The 23,349-nt window shown below is 42.7% G+C and overlaps 1 protein-coding gene across 2 annotated transcripts in view; it reads left to right on the top strand.

Annotated features, from left to right (window-relative positions):
• LOC114657368 (kinesin-like protein KIF14) overlaps positions 1 to 23,349 on the top strand; it is a 206,581-nt gene that overhangs the window by 175,537 nt on the left and 7,695 nt on the right. For both annotated transcript variants that reach the window (XM_028809150.2, XM_028809148.2), the window contains 3 exons: positions 11,966 to 12,094; positions 15,862 to 15,942; positions 22,039 to 22,183. In XM_028809150.2, the coding sequence (XP_028664983.2) occupies positions 11,966 to 12,094; positions 15,862 to 15,942; positions 22,039 to 22,183 (355 nt within the window). The remainder of the gene's footprint in view (positions 1 to 11,965; positions 12,095 to 15,861; positions 15,943 to 22,038; positions 22,184 to 23,349) is intronic.

Here is a 23,349-nt window from a genome sequence, read left to right as displayed (position 1 = left end):
CTGAACTGGAGAGATTTTGTGTGAAGAATGGTCAACAATACCTCCATCCAGAATCAGACACTCATCAAAGGCTATAGGAGGACAGCGTCTAGAGGCTGTTAGATTTGAAAAGGAGGCTCAACTAAGTATTGATGTCTTATCCCTGTTGGGGGGCCCACATTTATGCACCTGTCTAATTTTGTTATGATGCATATTTTCTGTTAATCCAATAAACTTAACGTCACTGCTGAAATCCTACTGTTTCCATAAGGCATGTCAGATATTAAAAGGAAGTTGCTACTTTGAAAGCTCAGCCAATGAGAAACAAAAATTCAAAGAATTAAGAGGGGTCCCCTCACTTTTTCATCCATTCATCCATCCATTTTCCAACCCGCTGAATTCGAACACAGGGTCACGGGGGTCTGCTGGAGCCAATCCCAGCCAACACAGGGCACAAGGTAGGAACCAATCCCGGGCAGGGTGCCAACCCACCGCAGGACACACACAAACACACCCACACACCAAGCACACACTAGGGCCAATTTAGAATCACCAATCCACCTAACCTGCATGTCTGTGGACTGTGGGAGGAAACCCACGCAGACACGGGGAGAACATGCAAACTCCACGCAGGGAGGACCCGGGAAGTGAACCCGGGTCCCCAGATCTCCCAACTGCGAGGCAGCAGCGCTACCCACTGCGCCACCGTGCCGCCCTCACTTTTTCATATGACTGTATATATAACAGACACACAAATTACCTCTGTCCAAGTGCTCAGGATAAACTGAAAGAAAGGGCAGAATGTTAAGTTAAAAGCCTTCCTAAATAAATGAGTTTTAAGTTGTTCTAATTTCAGGATGTTATTCCAAAGTCTGGGTGCTATGGAGCTGAAGGCCCTGCTGTCGCCCATAGAGTGCAGATTAGTGTGAGGCACAACAAAATTACCAAAATCAGAGGACCTTAGTGGGCAGACAGGCATATAGTGATGTAGAAGGTCACTGATGTAGTTTGGTGCAAGGCCATTTAAAGCTTTGTAGGTTATTAATAGAATTTTATATTCAATCCTGTAAGACACAGGGAGCCAGTGAAGGCGAAGCAGGATGGGTGTGATGTGCTCACTGCTGCTGGTTCGTGTAAGGACTCTTGCAACAGAGTTTTGAATCAGCTGGAGATGTGATAGAAGATTAGAAGGGGCACCTGCCAGCAGCGAGTTACAATAATCGATGCGGGATGTGATAAAAGCATGGACAAGTTTCTCAGCATTAGAAAAGGAGAGGAATGAGCGAACACGGGATATGTTACGGAGGTGAAAGTAAGAAAGTTTCTAAATGTGATTTATGTGGGCAGAATAAGAAAGGGAGGAATCAAAAATGACACCAAGATTCCTTGCATCAGAAGAAGGTCTGATGAGATCACCGTCCAGAGTGACTGAAAAGGAACTCATTTTCTTAAGTGGGCACCTTCAGAACACAGCAAGAGAGAAAAGAATGGGAAGTGAAATTCATGGCTAAAACTGAACACATCACAACATGGTTTGAATAGAGACAAGAGTTTCATGGCCAGATGTGAGGATTGTTTGCATCTCTCAGACTGACACAGACAACCTGACTCCAGACCCACATTGTATGGGAAAACTCCTCAGAAACTTCAAAAGACTTTTGTTGGACAGTCATCTCATCCAAAGATCTTGACCATACATTGTTCTGTCTTGTTAAATTAATCTTAGCCTGGAGAGGTCTATTAATTTTTCACATTTAAGATGTCTCACTTAAATATTTACCAATGTTGTTTCTTGTCCTAGTGTGTACTGTATATAAACACAGGGAACTCCAGTCTCTGTATTACATCTCGCCTGAAGAAGGGGCCTGAGTTGCCTCAAAAGCTTGTATATTGTAATCTTTTTAATTAGCCAGTAAAAGGAGTCATTTTGCTTGACTTCTCACTACATTCATAATGGCGAACACAGTACAACACCCTGGTACTATCTAAAAAAAAAAAAATGAATCTTACACTGTTCCAGTGTGGTGTGAGAAAGCATATTTAGAATTAAGGTGCGTCAGTCTTTCCAAATAATAAAAGTATGATGCTAATAGAACTATAAGAAGCGTGACTCTTATGTATTACATACGAATGTGCTAAAGCTAACTGGACAAATGTAATCTAATGCAGATACTAAAGCTATAAGAATATAATTTCTTATAGCTAATGTAATGTACTGAACTAACCTTAATGTAACCCTTGATATTTAATGAGCAATGTGTGTGCAAGAGTATAAGGAAGTGAGCATTGTCTAAAACCGCTGAGTTGCATCTATATATATATACATATATATATATATATATATATATACATGTACTGTAATTCACTAAGCTGCTGCCAGTGCGGGCGGCACGGTGGCGCAGTGGGTTGCGCTGCTGCCTCGCAGTTGGGAGATCTGGGGACCTGGGTTCGATTCCCGGGTCCTCCCTGCGTGGAGTTTGCATGTTCTCCCCGTGTCTGCGTGGGTTTCCTCCGGGCGCTCTGGTTTCCTCCCACAGTCCAAAGACATGCAGGTTAGGTGGATTGGCGATTCTAAATTGGCCCTAGTGTGTGCTGGGTGTGTGGGTGTGTTTGTGTGTGTCCTGCGGTGGGTTGACACCCTGCCCAGGATTGTTTCCTGCCTTGTGCCCTGTGTTGGCTGGGATTGGCTCCCGTGACCCTGTGTTCGGATTCAGCGGGTTACAAAATGGATGGATGGATGGATGCTGCCAGTGCAAGCAAGACACCCATGGAAGCACACAGGACGGAGCCACGCCCACCAACTCTAAGACCATTCGCTACGACGACCGCTCGCAGAGCCACGCCCACCAACTCGGACGCAGCAACTCACAAAACCATGTCGTCATTGGATACGATGACAACTCGCAGAGCCACGCAAACCAACACGGACGCAGCAACTCACAGAGCAGGGTGTCATTCGCATTCGTCTCTGCTACACTCCACATGCACCTCTGAAGAAGCATATTTGTCGCGAATGTGAATCGCTGTATGCGGCATGTAGAACAGTTTGCGAGGGGTATCCCATGGTCTTATAGTTGGTGGGCGGGTCTCTGTTAGTTGCTCTTGCGAGCGGGCACATGACCAGGCGGGGTGTATGCTTCGAGAGCGAGGGTGGACGCGACAGCACCATCTAAGAAGAATCATATTTGTCACGAGTGTGAATCGCTGTATGCAGCGTGTAAAACAGTTTGCGAGGGGTATCTCATGGTCTTCGCAGTGTCTATGCTTCGATGTGAATCGCTGTATGCAGCGTGTAAAACGCTGTATTGTATGTTGCCCTCTCCAGAGTTACATCTTTTCATTCACCTACAGTCGTATCCTCAAAACCAACCCCATTTGGACAACTGTGTTTTTTTCAGGGAGTGTTCACCCATCAATACATAATTATGCGGCTGGCTAGTACACTCTAAAACAGACTTGCTATAACTGGTCTTATGTACGTGTAAGTTAGCAGAAGTGTATTTTTTAAAATTGTGAAAATACTGACCACTTTTTATCTGTAAAAAGTACTGTGTGCTTCTGCATGTTGCAATCCAGGGTGTGACCACAAGCTATAACAATCTATGTATGACCCCAGAATGAACTGTCGTGTTTTTTCTTCTTAACGGACCCGAGTATTGAAGGAAGTTTTTCTTTCCTGCTGACAGGCTGACGTTTTGTAGCTACTTAATGTGACAGGGTCTTCAGCCTGCTTTTTCTCGCCAAGAATAAAAAAATGACTTTTTATTTTAAATTGGTGTATTTTTTGACTCCCGTTGTTTTTTTGACTTCAGCATCCACAAGTGCTGAGGTGTCACCTGCTGAATTTGGGTCCAAATCCCGGTATGGTGTAGCGGGTCCACAGCTCAAATTGAAAAGGCCAGTTTTTTTTTTTTTTTTTTTAATAATCTTTGCACTTGCGGTTTAAAGAGGGGGTGTGGTAGTGTGGCCGGAGCGGTTCCTGGGTGCTTTGTGATTGTGGACAGGCCTCGCTTAAGTGCACAGGTGAGGAGTCGTCCGCATCTGTAATTGATGCTGGGAACTGCTAATGGCCACACCTGGACCACGTCCCCATTATATATAGTAGGAGCATGAGTGCGGAAAGGGGGAAAGGAAAGAACGTGAACGGCGGTTAAGGGAGAAAAAGGCAGCGGCAGGAAGCCTGTGCGTGAGAGAGCGATTCACTCGCTGTTGAGAGCAGAAGGCAGCTGAGCAGTGAGCCCTTGCGGGATTGTTTGGCCGTCACCAGGGGCAGTCGATAGTGGTCGCTCCCGCTGAGCATTAGTGAGGAGCAGGAGTGACTGGAAGAAGGATGGCTCACCGCAGAAGGAGGCTTGGGAGATGAATGCCCCAGCATGAACGTCCTGGTCGCTGGGGAGCCAAAGTCTTGGTCTGGGGATAGCAGAATGAAGCCAGGGATTGGGAAGCCACCAGACCAGAAGGCAGAGAAGATCAGCTGCAGGTAGGGTGACTCCCCTGGTGCAAAGCCTGGATGGGAGAAGCAGGGGAGTCACCAGTAGAAGAATGCACCGGGCTTTGTTTTAAAAGACTGCTTCCAGCCATTGTTTTTAACCTTGTTTTATAGGAATTATTTATTGGATTTTAACCGCCACATTTTTCACTTGTAATGGATTATTTATTAACGTTTTCATAGCACTGCACTATTTATTTGAACACAATTTTTTGGTTTGGTTTTGAATAAAAGCAACTTTTGCACTTTTTTTGCACCATCCCCCTGCTTCGTTGTTGATGTCTTCACTGTCCAGCTCATCCGGTTACATTACTGATGGTGTCGGGTTCAAGAGCTCCCAAACTGGAGACAGGAGCCTGGAGCAGAACCCGAAATCAATCACACCAGGTTGTTCGTCATTTACATTTACACTTACATCATTTAGCAGATGCTCTTATCCAGAGTGACTTACAACAGTATTTGTTAGTTTTTCGCATACCCCTTGGGGTCAGAGCGCAGGGTCAGCCAATGTACAGCGCCCCTGGAGCAATTACAGGTTAAGGGCCTTGCTCAAGGGCCCAGCAGAGTAGGATCTCTTTTGGCAGTGACGGGGATTCGAACCGGCAACCTTCGGGATACCAGCGCAGATCCTTAGCCTCAGAGCCACCACTCTGCCTATGTCATGTGGTGGGTGGTGCGGCAACACTCTGAGTGTATGCTCCCAAACCCCCCCATATAGTTTTTACTGAGATGTGAACATTTGGAAGGGATAGGGTTGCCAGACGTCCCTTATATATGGGACATGTCCCATATCACTGCACAACAAAGTTTTTGCTTCTTGAACACTGAGTGTTTCTTATAGATTTCAGTGTTCAGTGCCAGAAGTCTGTATGACCATCAGCATCAAGTGACTCCGTGAAAAGCCCGAACTACAAAGAGGACTATTTCATTTATGTTAGGTAGAATGCCCAAAGGGGACTGGGAGGTCTCGTGGCCTGGAACCCCTACAGATTTTATTTTTTTCTCCAGCCTTCTGGAGTTTTTTTTTGTTTTTTCTGTCCACCCTGGCCATCGGACCTTACTCCTTTCTATGTTAATTAATGTTGTCTTATTTTAATTTCTTATTTGTCTTTTATTCTTCTTTTCTTCATTATGTAAAGCACTTTGAGCTACTTTTTGTATGAAAATGTGCTATATAAACAAATGTTGTTGTTGTTGTTGTGTTAATCATGAATATCACATGAAAATGTACCCATCACGTACCCTTTCAGTTTTGTCATGATTTTTTCTTCTATTTGTATCCAGACATTTTCGCTCCCGTAAGTGACTTATCAACAACGGTTTGTGGAGCCTGGGCATGTCCAGGTATGGAATCGGGTCAGGTTGGAAGCTGTTCTGTGGAAGTTGACACCCTGGGCAGGTGTGAACGAGCTTGACGCTGTCTCAGCATGCTATAAAGGTGGCTTGCATACACCGATCCTACTCATTTGGTTAATATCGATAGTGTGTATGTAGAGTATCTGTAGCAATATAACAATAAGTAAGCTTGATGCTATAGATGTTTTGGTGTCTCGTCAATGTCATAACAGCCGCGATACATTCTGCTCTATTTGTGTGTGGCACTTATACACTTGTGCCTCAGAGACAATGGATGACTACTCTTGTGAAGAAAGCTTATCTGTATTTCGGCTGGTGATCCCAACAAGGAATGGGCGCCTCACATTTGCTGTCAGTCTGAGAGCCTGGCTCAGAGGCACTCGAAAGACGCTGCCATTTGCTGTTCCGATTATATGACGAGAACAGAAAGACCATGTGACGGACTGTTACTCCTGTTTGACTAATGTGTTTGGTTTCTCTGCCAAAAACAAGAAGTCAATTGAATCTCCTAATCTGCCTTCAGCATTGAGACCCATGCATCATGATGACAGTCTTCCAATTCCAAAACCACCAGAGGATTGGACCTTAGACGAACCAGATGAAGAAACTGCAATGCAGGGTACTGACAGTGACATTGACCCGGATTTTGAACCATGCTCATCAGGCGATCCACATCTGAAAACACAGTCCGAATTGAACGATTTGGTCAGAGATTTGGGTCTGTTAAAAGCAAAAGCCGAGCTGCTGGGTTCGAGAGTGCAGGAATGGTGTTTGCTGTCACCAGGTACGAAAATGTCTGAGTTTCGAGGCCGACATCATGATATGACCACATTTTTTGTACAAGTCGACTGTCTCCGTTTCTGTTGTGACATTGAGGGATTGTTCTCGGCCTTGGGTTGTGATCACAACCCAGAAGAGTGGCGTCTCTTCATTGATTTGTCAATGTTAAGCCTGAAAGCTGTTCTGCTACACAATGGCAACGTTTATCCTTCAGTACCTGTTGGCTATGCAGCACACATGAAAGAAACGTATGAGAATATGGAACTGTTGTGAAGCACGTCCAGTATAGCAGGTACAACTGGAATATCTGTGGAGATCTTAAAGTCGTTGCTCTGTTACTAGGACTGCAGCTCGGCTATACAAAGTACTGTTGTTTCATCTGTGAATGGGACAGCCATGGCAAAGAGTCGCACTATTCTCAACAGAAGTGGCCACTCCGTAAAAAGTTAATCTCAGGACAGAAAAATGTGGCACATGAATCGCTTGTCGACCCGGCAAAGATATTTTTGCCTCCTCTTCACATAAAACTGGGACTAATGAAGAATTTCATGAAATCACTGAACAAAGAAGGCGAAGATTTTCATTATTTAACACCGATGTTCCCAAGAATAACTGACGCCAAGATTTTTGTTGGCCCCCAGATAACAAGCAGTTTGAAGATCTGTTAGTTGGGCCGGAAAAAATTGCCTGGAAAGCCATCAAAGACGACGTTGACAATTTTCTGGGCAATTCCAGAGCCCCAAACTACCTTCAGCTGGTAGACAAATTTCTCAAAGCATACAAGACAATGAAGTGCAACATGTCACTCAAGATTCATTTCTTCCAATCACACTTGGACTTCTTCCCCGCAAATCTCGGTGCTGTCAGTGACGAACACAGTGAAAGGGTTTCACCAGGACTTTGCTACGATGGAGAGATGATACCAGGGCAACTGGAATCCGTCAATGCTTGCTGACTACTGTTGGACACTGCAATGTGATGTACCAGACATTGAATACAAAATAAAATCAGGAGCAAAACACTTAATTCTGTTGAATTTAATAGCTTATGCGAAAGATAAACGGGACTAATTACGTTATTGTCAGTAAACATATAAATAGCTATTTCTCAGAGTTCCTACATGATGCAGTAAAACCAAAACTATATTTGTGCATACCCAGTAGGGACCTGTCACAATCAGCAAAACTTTTCAAAAAAATTGTTTCATTTTGTCCCCTGTCCCGTACTGACTTTTCAGGGACACCCAAATGTCCCATATTTAGTTTCTTTTCAAATTTCATAATAAAAATATATTTTTACTACCTTCTTACGGTACTTCGTTGTAACTTTTATAAGTATACTTCCTTTTTCCAAATTCTCTTAATGAAAATAATCCAAATGTAACAAGGAAATGAGTGTTTGCTGCCTGTCTGCAGCTTGTTCAGTTGCTCTGGTTGGCTGAGGACAGCGACACTCTTACCGTTTTGCTCTCCAGCCGCGCTGCTGTGCAGTTCTGGATCAGCATTGTAACATACAGGGTCAACAGAGTGTGTTGTAGCGCATAATACTAATGTTGAGCGTGTCTTCTCGATGATGAATGTTCAGCGGACTGAAGAATGAAATAAGTTGGATGTGGCTGCTTTAGAAGCTATCTTGCAATACACATGGAACCTTAACTGTCAATGTGAAGAATTTTATAGACTGGTGTTAGAAAACAAGGACCTGTTAACAAAAGCCAAATCATCAGTGAAATATAACTAAAGGTACAAGTTCAATTCTCGTGCGGTCTGTTAAGAAAATTTTGCATATAAGTTTCTCAGTTTTGTTTCTTTTCATATTTTCCATATGAAACACAATTTTCAGTTTATTTTCTGTATTGTTTATATTAAATAATCAAAATTGTTTTCCTTTACATTTTTATATTGTCTCTATTGAATAAGAATTTTCCAATTATTTCACTTTCTCAGAATTTTTTAGTTGTGTATTGCCTGTACAGTAGAACCTCTGGTCATAAACTTTTCTGAACACGTACAAATCAGGTTACGATCAAAAAGTTTGCCAAAATTTTGCATCTGTTCACGACGTCAAGCTCTGGTGGCGAACAAACACTGGCGGCCAGTTTCCCTACGCGCCAATGATTTCCCATTCTCCGTTACCCAGTTTCTTTTGTTTGCGTATACAGGGCCTAACAAAGCAGTTGATGTTGCAAAAGGAGTTATGTTAACCAAGCAGAGGCCTCAAGTGCTGGAAGAGGTGGAAAAACTGTTGCTAGTGTGGTTGAACGAGAAGCAACTTGCAGGGGATAGCGTAAGCAAGGCGATCATATGCAAGAAAGCCAGGAAGATTCATGGCAATTTGCTAAAGGAAAAAAAATTCTTCGAGTGTCAAACGTGAGGAATTTAAAACAAGTAGAGGATGGTGTGAAAAGTTTCGCAAGAGAAGTGGCATTCAATTTTTTTTCCCTGTGCTTAAAATTCATAAAAATGTTGACAGCGAGCGGTTTGTAAACGTCTAGCGCAAATTCTTACAATGTTAGTTTTCTCTGTTGTTCAAGGTTTTCTCAGTGTTGTTCAATGCTTTTACATTTAGTTTACTAATACACTGTGCATACTATAGTATAATTAGCTATTTTTGTGCTTAAAAAATATATAATTACATACGGTTCGTACGGTCTGGAACGGATTAATTGTATTTACATACAATCTTATGGGGAAATTACATTTGTGTCATGACTATATCAGGTCGCGTCCAGAGTTTTGGAACAAATTAGTCGTGACCAGAGGTACCACTGTATTAAATTCTGAATTGTCTCTAGTGTCTACTTGGTATGTGGGGGTGTGTGCACGCCCTGCGGTGGGCTGGCGCCCTGCCCGGGGTTGGCTCCCTGTGTTGGCTGGGATTGGCTCCAGCAGACCCCCGTGACCCTGTAGTTCGGATATAGCGGGTTGGATAATGCATCAATGGACATTTCTCTGTTGTCTGTATTAAATATTTTCAAATGATTTCACTTTTACAGAATTATTTTTTAGCTTGTATTAAATTTTCAAATGATTTGACTTTTGTTTTCCTCATAACCCATTAAAATTCTTGCTTTATGTTTTTAACTCTGTTTTCTCTACTTTTATATAATACTAGACATTAAGCCCGTTACAATAATGGGCGCTAGAATAGTAGTGCATAAACATTAGTAGGAACAGTCTATATTAAATGGCAAAGGACCGTCTATTTTCTGTTACAGTAATACAGTCCTTCAACATCTGCAATAAGATGCTGCAGATGTTCTATCAGACGGTTGTGGCGAGCGCCCTCTTCTATGCGGTGGTGTGCTGGGGAGGCAGCATTAAGAGGAAAGACGGCTCACGTCTGGACAAACTGGTGAGGAAGGCAAGCTCTATTGTTGGCATGGAGCTGGACAGTTTAACATCTGTGGCAGAGCGAAGGGCGCTTAGCAGGCTCCTATCAATTATGGAGAATCCACTGCATCCACTAAATAGTATCATCTCCAGACAGAAGAGCAGCTTCAGCGACAGACTGCTGTCACCGTCCTGCTCCACTGACAGACTGAGGAAATCGTTCCTCCCCTAAACTATGCGACTCTTTAATTCCACCCGGGGTGGTAAACGTTAACATTTAACATTATACAAAGTTTTTCACCTGCATTATTATCATTTTTTAATTTAATATTATTTATTGTGTCGGTATGCTGCTGCTGAAGAATGTGAATTTCCCATTGGGATTAATAAAGTTTATCTATCTCTATCTATCTATCTATCTATCTATCTATCTATCTATCTATCTATCTATCTATCTATCTATCTATCTATCTATCTATCTATTATATAGTGCCTTTCATCTATCTATCTATCTATCTATCTATCTATCTATCTATCTATCTATCTATCTATCTATCTATCTATCTATCTATCTATCTAATCTATGCATGCTGTAATATGTGTCTTTAATTTTCTCTAACAGTAATACATCTCTCCAGCAAGTATTTTAATCTGTGCTGGCATTCCGCTGATTATTGTATGTATGACGTCTCCCCAGCAACGGATTTTATGTGCGTGAAAATAAATCTACTTTTAAAAGTCATCCTATTGTAATATCATGAAAATTCGTATATTTAGGAAAACATTTTATACTTTACTGGGCCAAGTTTGTTAATCGCAAATCTGACATCCTCAGAGTGAACACTTGCGCAACAACAAACACTAATCCCATGTCTTTGGGGAAGCTGGTCTCCTTGTCTCAGTACCCGATTGGATTTTTCATGCGTTATGTTTTAGGTCTTACCTCATTTACCGAAATCCGATTGGATCGTCCGCGTGATTTTTTTATAGGTCCCGCCCTCTCTGTCTTGTGTGACGCGTCAGGCGGCTTTTGAAGCATCGCACCATGCCCCACGCATGCGCACTTCACCAGAAGATATGTATATGTATGTATATATAGAGAGATTTTAAGAGCATCCCGTATTTTTAATTTTCTAATCTGACAACCCTAGGAGGGGACTAAAATTATGAAGGTCCTCAGATAAAAGTCCTGGTGAAAAACAAATCCTGTCCAAACAAGGCTTCAATAAAACATTTTTTGGTAGACTTAATTTCCCCTCGGGGGTTTAATAGTCTTTTTGCATGATCTTGTTGGCAGTCTGAGCACAGGGTCAGCCATTGTACAGCACCCTGGAGCTGTTTTAAGGTTAATGGCCCAATGGAGTAGGATCTCCTCCTGGCAGTAATGGAATGTGAACCGGCGACAATCCAGATAGTGCTGTGATTGGCTGTTAACATTTTAGCACAGGGGTCCTCAATCAGGGTCCTGGAGGGCCGCAGTGGCTGCAGGTTTTTGCTCCAACCCAATTGCTTAATAACTCACTTATTGCTTAAGTGACACTCCTGCTTCACCTTAGTGGTCTCGCTAGTTAAGATTTTGAACTCTTATTACTTGTTTTAGTCTCAAACAGCTGTATTCTCAGCTTTTAATTGCTCCTAATTAGCAATAACATACAAATGACAAAAGAGAGCAGCATTTCTCTATTTCGCTTGTTTCCATTTACACCTCAGTGTATTTATCCTGCACTATTAGGTTTAATGAAATACTTGGAAGGAAAGTGAAGAGAGAAAAAAGTGAAGGACTGAGAATTACTTCTCCATTGTAGCCTTCAAATCATTTGGATGATATCTTTAGAAAGGGGAAGAAAATTGAGGATATGAGAATGAGCTGACATAGCAGAGTTAAAGCACTAACAAGCCATAACATTAATTATTGGCAAGAATTGCTTTCTGATTAAACAACCGGGTTAGAACAAAAACCTGCAGCCCTCCAGGACTGGGATTGAGGACCCCTGCTTTAACATTTTGCTTTTTTCTTTTTTCATTTCAGCTCATCAACGACTCCTTAAAAATTGCATTAGTGGAAGGAGCTCATGGCTGTGTAGAAAACCAAATATCTGAAAGTCTCTTGCTGACGGATAATCTTCACGCACAGATATGTTTGGAACTACCAGGAAAGGTAAGTAAGGCCCAGAGGGCTTGGAAATGAAATGCAATGTGGTCTTTTGAGTGTTAGATGCTTCAATGGCAGGCCATGTGGTGCGGAGGGTTGTGGGTTCAAATCCTGTAATTCAGGGGTCGCCAACTCCGGTCCTGGAGGACCACCGTGGCTGCAGGTTTTCATTCTAACCCTTTTTTTTTTTTTTAATGAGTGTCCTGTTTGTGCTGCTAATTAACTTCTTGTGAATTGATTTTAGTTGAATTGCTTTTTTAAGATTTGTTCCCCTGAATTGCTTCATTTCTTTCTTTAAATGGCACCCAAACAAAAATGAAACATGAAGTGAGAACAGAAGACCAACTAAGTCAGGGCCTCAAACTCCAACCAATTTCACTCCAACCAGTTGCTTAATGAGGCGCTGAGTCTCGTTGTTAATTAAACCCATTCTTTAATTCCATGGCTTGTTGCTGCTCTCATTGTGCAATAGCAGACATTTCTGAAATTGTTGATTTTCTCTTTCCTAAGAGCGCTGCTAAAATGTTTTGTGGACCTGAGCAGATCGACATTCTTGAGACCTTCACCTTTCTTTATTTTCAGATATTGTATGATGGACACCAGTTGTTTTGGCTCATTGTGTACCTCATTGTTTATCTGTTAATTAAGGAAAAAGAAACAATTAAGGGGTCTGAGTCTTCAAGAGCAAGTTAATTCAAATTAGTTCAAAAGAAGTTAATTAGCAGCACAAACAGGTCACTTATTAATAAAAGGGTTAGAATGAAAACCTGCAGCCACGGTGGTCCTCCAGGACCGGAGTTGGTGCCCCCTGCTGTAACTGACACTGTGTGTGACCCTGAGGAAGTCACCGCACCCAACTGCGCTCCAACTGGAAAAAAGAAATGTAACCAATTGTATCTCAAATGTTGAAAGTCACTTTGGATAAAGATGTCTGGCAAATAAATAAATAAATGTGAAGGATTATACTGGAACATGAAAGCTGTCAATATAATCTTCAGTTCAGGCCTCAACTATCCCTAATTCATCTTGCAGATTTGGCTGTTCTTGTCACACAGGGTGCCCACCTTCTTTAGGTGCGTTCTCATACAATGCATGAGCACCTGTGATGAAAACTCCCGTCTTCCTGTCTGTCCACACGAAACAACTCGGCCCCTCATGGACCAATTTTGTTGATGGGCTACACTTATTCCTCTTAAAAATGTATCAATTTTTGTTGCGACATCCTGAACAGATCACATTGTACGAAGTTTTCAAATTTCAAAAAATTTCCCATTGAGAAGCACATTGACAATTTGGGGACTCGTCCATCTTAAAATGGAGAAGCGTTTGGTGCGACTTCAACTAGGAGCAAATTTGCTGTTTCCATTTTACCTTGAGAGTGGTGGTCTTGTACCTGTGCATTTTGTAGATTTTCCTCTTTCACTTGTCTGACAGCCACCTACAGTGCATCCGGAAAGTATTCACAGTACATCACTTGTTCCACATTTTGTTATGTTACAGCCTTATTCCAAAATGGATTAAATTCATTTTTTTCCTCAGAATTCTACACACAACACCCCATAATGACAACGTGAAAAAGGTTTGAGGTTTTTGCAAATTCATTAAAAATAAAAAAACTGAGAAATCCCATGTACATAAGTATTCACAGCCTTTGCCGTGAAGCTCCAAATTGAGCTCAGGTGCATCCTGTTTCCCCTGATCATCCTTGAGATGTTTCTGCAGCTTCATTGGAGTCCACCTGTGGTAAATTCAGTTGACTGGACATGATTTGGAAAGGCACACACCTGTCTATAGAAGGTCCCACAGTTGACAGTTCATGTCAGAGCACAAACCAAGCATGAAGTCAAAGGAATTGTCTGCAGACCTCCGAGACAGGATTGTCTCGAGGCACAAATCTGGGGAAGGTTACAGAAAAATTTCTGTTGCTTTGAAGGTCCCAATGAGCACAGTGGCCTCCATCATCCGTAAGTGAAAGAAGTTCTAAACCACCAGGGCTCTTCCTAGAGCTGGCCGGCCATCTAAACTGAGCAATCGGGGGAGCAGGGCCTTAGTCAGGGAGGTGACCAAGAACCCAATGATCACTCTGTCAGAGCTCCAGAGGTCCTCTGTGGAGAGAGGAGAGCCTTCCAGAAGGACAACCATCTCTGCAGCAATCCACCAATCAGGCCTGTATGGTAGAGTGGCCAGACGGAAGCCACTCCTTAGTAAAAGGCACATGGCAGCCCGCCTGGAGTTTGGCAAAAGGCACCTGAAGGACTCTCAGACCATGAGAAAGAAAATTCTCTGGTCTGATGAGACAAAGATTGAACTCTTTGGTGTGAATGCCAGGCGTCACGTTTGGAGGAAACCAGGCACCGCTCATCACCAGTCCAATACCATCCCTACAGTGAAGCATGGGGGTGGCAGCATCATGCTGTGGGGATCTTTATCAGCGGCAGGGACTGGGAGACTAGTCAGGATAAAGGGAACGATGACTGCAGCAATGTACAGAGACATCCTGGATGAAAACCTGCCCCAGAGCGCTCTTGACCTCAGACTGGAGCGACGGTTCATCTTTCAGCAGGACAACGACCCTAAGCACACAGCCAAGACATCAAAGGAGTGGCTTCAGGACAACTCTGTGAATGTCCTTGAGTGGACCAGCCAGAGCCCAGACTTGAATCCGATTGAACATCTCTGGAGAGATCTTAAAATGGCTGTGCACCGACACTTCCCATCCAACCTGAAGGAGCTTGAGAGGTGCTGCACAGAGGAATGGGCGAAACTGGCCAAGGATAGGTGTGCCAAGCTTGTGGCATCATATTCAACAAGACTTGAGGCTGTAATTGCTGCCAAAGGTGCATCGACAAAGTATTGAGCAAAGGTTGTGAATACTTATGTACATGGGATTTCTTAGTTTTTTTATTTTTAATAAATTTGCAAAAACCTCAAGTAAACGTTTTTCACGTTGTCATTATGGGGTGTTGTGTGTAGAATTCTGAGGAAAAAAATGAATTTAATCCATTTTGGAATAAGGCTGTAACATAACAAAATGTGGAAAAAGTGATGCGCTGTGAATACTTTCCCGATGCACTGTACGTGATGGAAGGACCGGGGTTAAAGGAGCTTGCACGGGACGATACCTCCCCGGGACAACAGAGGGCAATGCACCTGGCTTGCTACTGGGCCACGGGTTTGGAGCAGGGAAGCACAACCCTGCTGGGGCGCATGGAGAATTGTGGAGCCCTCCTCTGCAGGGCTGACACCACACCCGGAAGTGCAGCCAGAAGGAACACTTGAAGCACATGTGGGTGCCACAACTCGAGGAGCCAGAGTCAGGAGGAGGTGGACAGAGCTTACAGAAGGAGGAGAGAAAGAAGAGGACGGTGTATTTGTGCTCTTGGGTGCTTTGAACTGTGCTGTGTAGTGGGGAGCAAAGGAAAAGCGCCTCCCCCCTCAAGAATAAAACGTGTGCTGAGTGGCAAGACTGGGCTCTGTGTTTGGGGAGCTGCATGCCCCCTGGTGGTCACATTAGGGATTATAGTATTATAAATCCCTCCGCTTAGGTTTGTTCTTTTACTTTTCCTCCTGATTTCTGTCCTCGTTCAAATGAAGTCATTTCATAACGTTCACCGTTCTTAATGTTTCAATGTTTTGTTTGTTTTAATAGCTGGATACAAGCGACTGTTTTTTGTAAAAATGTTAAAACTCACAATTACCTTTTATAATATAAAATATTTGCTCATCACAAACATCCGTCAGGACCATTTCTTATCCAAACGTTTTTCTTGCAGGTAACGGAAGAAGCCAAAAAAGCGCTGGTTTGTGTGACGTCGTCTTTCAAGGCATTCATGAAGAAAATCTCATCAATGTGGGTAAGACGTATTTACTCTTCAGATGGTTCATTTAAAAGAATTTTTCAGCTTGCAATGTGGGAAGGAAAAGCAAAAAGAATTGCATCTCCTTGTATCTACCCTCTTGGTTATGAGGCGGTGTGTCATTATGTGAAGAAGGAATGGAATATTCAGTCTCCAAACTTTTCAATCTGTGCATTTTAATGTATTTAATTGGGGGCTTTTCACAAAAAAAATGCTCCAGAATATAAAAATATAAAAGTGAAAACCAAATTCTCCAGGTGTTCAGGCAGCCTTTTCATCCACCGTCTCTATTCTGGGACTTTTTGTTAGCTTCTCAAGATGGATAGAACATCAACAGCACCACCAATTTATTTTATGTAGAGCCTGAAATCACACACAAGAACTTAATTAATCCCAAAGGTGATATTTGACTTTACAGAAGCTCAATAAATTAATATTCTAACTAATTCAGAAAAGAATTATCTATTTAGATAGATGGATGGATAAAACTTTATTTGTCCCAAAGGGGAAATTTGGCTTTTTACAATTGCTCAATAAATACATAAATAGATAAATATACAGTGGCCTCCATAATGTTTGGCACAAAGACACATTTCTCCCTGATTTCCTCCTCTGCTCCACAACTTAAAATTACAAATCAAGCCATTCAGATTTGTGATTTTCTGTAAGATCCTCCCATTTCAGGGCACCATGATATTCGTGACAATTGCGCGTCCCAAGTGTTTGTGATCACTCAGGTGGGTTTCATAGCTTCATATGACACCTCAGCTTGCTTCTCCCCTTTGGAGTCTGTAGTTGCCATCGTTCAACATGAGGATAAGAGCCATGTCAATTGAAGTCAAAGAAGCCTTCATGAGGTGAAAACACAAGAATAAGACCATTAGAGACATCGATGATACCTTAGGATGACCGAAATCAACTGTCTGGAATATCATGAAGAAAAAACACACTGGTGGGCTCAGGAATCACAAAGAGAATGGTAGACCAAGGAAGACCTCCACTGCTGATGAGAGAAGAATCCTCACTATGGTCAAGAAAAAGCCCCCAAATGCCTGTCTTGACAGATCAGAAACAGGGGGGCCGATGTGCGTGTGTGTGTGTCAGAGACGACGATCAGCAGAAGACTTTATGAACAGAAACCCAGAGATCATACTGCAAGATGGAAACACAAAAACAGGATGGCCAGATGATGAAAACTGTACAAACAGCAATGGCAGGCCTATTAAAGCCATTGTCATGTTTAGTTCTTTGTCGCATATCATTTGCGTGCAATGACTGCTTGACGTCGGAGATTCACAGACTTCTCCAGGCGCTGAGGGTCTTCTCTGGTGATGCTCTGCCAAGCCTTTTTATGTCCTTTTTTGCACCTACTGTAATCTGGCCATCCTGTTTTTGTGGTGTTCATCTGGCAGTGTGGCCTCTGTGTTTCTGTTCTGCTGATAGTCGCTTCTGACACACACACGTCGGCCCCCTGTAGATTGTTTCTGATCTGTCAGGTAGGTGTTTGGGGCTTTTTCTGTAACATAGTGAGGATTCTTCTCTCCTCAGCAGTGAAGGTCTTCCTTGGCCTACCAGTCCCTTTGTGATTCCTGAGCCCACCAGTGTCCTCTTTCTTCATGATATTCCAGACAGTTGATTTCGGTCATCCTAAGGTTTCACTGATGTCTTTAATGGGCCATAAGGCAAACGTGGCACGGGTAACAAAACATCGAAATTTGGGGTCCATGACCAGGAAACTCCCCAGATCTTAATCCCATTGAGAACTTGTAGTCAATCCTCAAGAGGCGGGTGAAGAAACAAAAACCCACAAATTCTGACAAACTCCAAGCATTGGCAACCCATTCTTGCATAATCATCAGTCAGGATTGGGCCCAGAAGTTGATTGCCAACCTACCAGGGTGAATTGCAGAGATCTTCAAAAAAAAACGAGGGCCAACACTGCAAATATGAACTTTTTGCATAAACTTCATGTCATTATCAATAAAAGCCTTTGAAACTCATGATATGCTTGTAATTCTACTTCAGTACACCATAGAAACCTCTGACAAAAAGATCTAAAAACACTGAAGCAGCAAACTTTGTGAAAACCAACACTTGGGTCATTCTCCAAACCTTTGGCCACGACTGTGTTGCTGTTGGTCTAAAGCACAGGTGTTGAACTCCAGTCCTCGAGGGCTGCAGTGGCTGCATATTTTCATTCTAACCATCTTCTTCATTAGTGAGCCGTTTTTACTGCTAATTAACTTCTTTTGCTTTAATTTGAATTAACTTGACTCGGGCCGCTTAATTGTCTCTTTTTCCTTAATTAGTAGCCAAACAATAATGAAACCACAAACAAGCCACCAGATGACAGAAAAATCAACAGATTTGGCAGCAACAAGCCATTGAATTAAATAACGGGCTTAATTAACAGCAAGAATCAGCTTCTCATTAAGAGACTGGTTGGAGTGAAGTTGGAGTTTGAAATCCCAGTTTAGCTAGTCATCTGTTGGCTCGTTTCATGTCTCATTTCTGTTTGGCTGCCATTTAATGAAGAAAGGAATCAATTCAGAGGACTGACGCCTTCAACACCATCCAACCTCTGCTCCTTAGGGACAAGCTGACAGAGATGGGAGTAGATTCATACCTGGTGGCATGGATCGTGGACTATCTTACAAACAGACCTCAGTATGTGCGTCTCGGGAATTGCAGATCTGACATTGTGGTCAGCAACACAGGAGCGCCGCAGGGGACTGTACTTTCTCCGGTCCTATTCAGCCTATATACATCAGACTTCCAATATAACTCGGAGTCCTGCCACGTGCAAAAGTTTGCTGACGACACTGCTATCGTGGGCTGCATCAGGAGTGGGCAGGAGGAGTAGTATAGAAACCTCATCAAGGACTTTGTTAAATGGTGCGACTTAAACCACCTACAACTGAACACCAGCAAAACCAAGGAACTGGTGGTGGATTTTAGGAGACCCAGGCCTCTCATGGACCCCGTGATCATCAGAGGTGACTGTGTGCAGAGGGTGCAGACCTATAAATACCTGGGAGTGCAGATGGACGATAAATTGGACTGGACTGCCAATACTGATTCTCTGTGCAAGAGAGGACAGAGCCGCCTGTACTTCCTTAGAAGACTGGCATCCTTCAACATCTGCAGTAAGATGCTGCAGATGTTCTATCAGATGGTTGTGGCGAGTGCCCTCTTCTACGCAGTGGTGTGCTGGGGAGGCAGCATTAAGAAGGATGCCTCACGCCTGGACAAACTGGTGAGGAAGGCAGGCTCTATTGTTGGCATAGAGCTGGACGGTTTGACATCCGTAGCAGAGCAACGGGCACTCAGCAGGCTCCTATCAATTATGGAGAATCCACTACATCCATTAAACAGTGTCATCTCCAGACAGAGGAGCAGTTTCAGCGACAGACTGCTGTCACTGTCCTGCTCCACTGACAGACTGAGAAGATCATTCCTCCCCCAAACTATGCGACTCTTCAATTCCACCAGAGGGGGTAAACGTTGAACATTATTCAAGTTATTGTCTGTTTTTTACCTGCATTTTTTATTACTCTTTAATTTAATATTTTTTTGCTGCTGGAGTATGTGAATTTCCCCCTGGGATTAATAAAGTATCTATCTATCTATCTATCTATCTATCTATCTATCTATGAATGATGTATAAGACATTATTGAAGTCCTCCTTTTTGTGTTTTCTTATAATGATGTAAAATAGATGAGCTAATCGAACGGTGTAACATCATAATATTTCTGTTGAAGTTTTGATTTGGGACTTTTAAGTGCTTGTTTGATATGGGCTCAGGGGGTTTAAATTGTAAATTAGAAGAATGGAAAAGTTTTTTTGGGTCATTTCAAATTAATATAAGAAATAGTATATCAAATATGGACTGCAAGGGAATTGATTCTCATTTGATGCAGCAGCCTGTAAAATTTGGTTATATGTTACCTGTTATATATTAATTTGATTTATTGCTATTTGATCAATAAAGGTCTTTTTAAAAAAAAAATATATATATCTATCCTATCTATCTATCTATCTATTTAAAAAAAAGGGCTATTAAAATGAAGGGAAAAGGAGTTAATTAGGAGTGAAAACTGGGCACTGATTAGGAAAAGGGTTAGAATGAAAACCTGTAGCCACTGCGGCCCTCCAGGACCGGAGTTCGACAACCCCTGCCCTAGAATCTCTCAAGGTCATACACTTTCTCGAAGTCCACCACACACATGTAGGTCGACTGGGTGTATTCCCATGGCACCTTCACCATCCTCATGAGGGTAAAGAGCTGATTCACTGATCCCCATTGCACCTTCTTGATCTGAGGTTTCACAACTGGATGGAGAGTCCCCTTTTCCAGTACCCTGGCATAATTTCTCAGGGAGGCTTAGGAGTGTGATCCCCTGATAGTGTCGGGGCATAAAATGCACCTTGAAAGAAGGCTCTAGGAGTGTGACACCCCTGGTCTAAAGGAACCCCAAAGGTCACATTTCTTGACACACTTCTGCTGAATAATTAATTGGATGAAACTCCTCAGGGTTAGCGTGTCACAGGAAGGATGTGTGTGGCATTGTTCATAATGGCCACCACTTTTGTTTCCATTCTCTCCTCCACTACTCCCTCAGATGGTGACTATTAATGGAGTCTACCTTTTTCATTATTTTGTTAAATTAAGTAAAAAGCCAAGAAAATACCAGAGGGAGGCTTCTGGATCAGCTTAGTCAAAGCCCAGATACAAACATCTGTGGAGAGACCTGACGCTTGACAGTATGTTGGAACTTCCAATCCAAACTGAACTTGAGAGATTAATGACAAAAAAATCCTATAATCCAGGCGTGTGAAACTTGTCGTTTTAGACTCGTGAAGATTCCACTCAAGTAGGTCGGTGTGGGGGTCTCTTTTGGCTTCAGAAGTGGTCTAGCCCCTGATCATCTTCAAGCAGGCCAACCCCGCTGTTCCAATTTCTGTTCACTCATGTCTCACTCTTTTATCTGACGTATGACCTGTGCGATAATCAAATATGGGGCGAAGTCCAAGATATCTCCTTAAACTACCAACATGCTTGGTCCACACTGGAAACTCCGCCAAAGGGGCTTCTGTGAAGAGCTCAGGAGAGGGTCTGAATACTTGTGACAATGTGAGGTTTCAGCTTTTAATTTTTAATTGGCAAAAAATGTCTAAAATCCTGTTTTTTCGTGTAGTCATTTTAGGGTATTGAGTGTTGCTTTATGAGATAAAAAAAGAAATGAAGTGATTTTAGAAGGCGGCCGTGACATAAAATGTGTAAAAGCTGCTGGGGTCTCAAACTTACTGTACATGTGAAAGTCCTAGATATCCGTCTAATGAGGTATTTTATATGGGTTCTCAATTTTAGAAATGTATGTATTTTTATTCCCCCCATGTGTGTGTTTTCCGGCATGTTCCGAGACTTCACCCGAGTGATTTGAATAATAACAGTACTTTATTGTATCTTTTTTTTTTTTTAACCTTACACTGCGCCGTCTTGCTGTGTCATACTCCACCATGAAACCTGATGCCTCTCAAAAGCAGAAAGGGGATTTTTTTTCTTCTGTCATGGACAACAAAGTGTAGAAACCTTCGGCGCCTTCTCACTTTCCTTTTATTTCACGTAGCTCTAGAGCTCCAAGGCATTTCTGTTGTCCATTATTGAGGGTGTCCTGCATATAATACCCTTTAGGGAACAAGAACCTTGTGGGCTATGTTTTTGGTGGTGTCGTGTAACTGCTAATTCCTGGCATGTGGATTATCAGAAAAATCACAATACCCCAGTGAACCACACCACAGAGCGATCGAGACAGGGGCTGCCTTAGAGTGAACATTGTCATTGCGTTTGCTGCTGTTGAGCCAAGATTTCCATCCATCCATTATCCAACCCGCTATATCCTAACTACAGGGTCACGGGGGGGGGGTCTGCTGGAGCTAATCCCAGTCAACACAGGGTGCAAGGCAAGAAACAAACCCCAGGGAGATGGTGCCAGCCCACCACAGGAGCCAAGATTTCTCATTGCAAATTCACTTTAATAAGAAGATGTCCCCTAAGTAATGGACGCATTTGCATTTCTCATTTTCTACAGGAACTGCTCACTTTAAGTAAAAGACCCATTCCTGATGTTCTCCCCGACAAGTTGTTTCTGCTGTGTCAAACGTTATATTCCTTATTGACGGACCTACAGACCGGCTTGAAGCAAACGGTGGAAATGACCCCGAAACACTTAAAAGGTATGTAATACCTGATAGGGTTTTGGTTTTGTTGTAGTCAAGGGGTCCAAGGTGGGAGAGCCCTTAAATAATCTGGTGTATTGTTGCAGTTAAGATAAGCTCTTTTATTAAAGGAGTCCTCCACCACCACCTTCTTCACTTCTGTGTGGGGTTGATGTGTCTAATCAACCTTCTCCATTCTGCTCGGTCCCACCACCTCCCTTGTCCTTCAGATCTTTTTTTTTACTTTATCCATCCACCTCTGCGTTGGCCTCCCTCACTTTCTCTTCTGCTGCACTTCCATTCCCATCACTCTTTTGCCCTCTTCTTCATTGTCTCTCCTCATCACATGTCAATACCCCTTCTACCTCCTTTCCTGTACTTTCTTAGATGTCTCACCCACTTTTGTTGTATCTGATTCTCATTTCTTATTCTGTCCTATTTTTGTAACTCTGGAGGCGGAGTGGTCCCTCTGAGGCTCTAGATAGATAGTTAGGTCCATAAATATTTGGACAGAGACAACTTTTTTCTAATTTTGGTTCTGTACATCACCACAATGAATTTGAAATGAAACCACTCCGATGCAGTTGAAGTGCAGACTTTCAGCTTTAATTCAGTGGGGTGAACAAAACGATTGCATAAAAATGTGAGGCCACTAAAGTCATTTTTTGAACACAATCCCTTCATTTCAGGGGCTCAAAAGTAATTGGACAATTGACTCAAAGGCTATTTCATGGGCAGGTGTGGGCAAGTCCGTCGTTATGTCATTATCAATTAAGCAGATAAAAGGCCTGGAGTTGATTTGAGGTGTGGTGCTTGCATGTGGAAGATTTTGTTGTGAACAGACAACATGTGGTCAAAGGAGCTCTCCATGCAGGTGAAAGAAGCCATCCTTAAGCTGCGAAAACAGAAAAAACCCATCCGAGAAATTGTTACAATATTACGAGTGGCAAAATCTACAGTTTGGTACATCCTGAGAAAGAAAGCAAGCACTGGTGAACTCAGCAACACAAAAAGACCTGGACATCCACGGAAGACAACAGTGGTGGATGATCGCAGAATCATTTCCATGGTGAAGAGAAACCCCTTCACAACAGCCAACCAAGTGAACAACACTCTCCAGGGGGTAGGCGTATCGATATCCAAGTCTACCATAAAGAGAAGACTCCATGAAAGTAAATACAGAG

Source organism: Erpetoichthys calabaricus, chromosome 9 (assembly GCF_900747795.2).
Source record: "Erpetoichthys calabaricus chromosome 9, fErpCal1.3, whole genome shotgun sequence".
NCBI classification, from domain to species: Eukaryota; Metazoa; Chordata; class Cladistia; order Polypteriformes; family Polypteridae; genus Erpetoichthys; species Erpetoichthys calabaricus.
The sequence above is the reverse complement of the archived record's forward strand: the minus strand, read 5'-3'. Positions and strand labels throughout refer to the sequence as shown.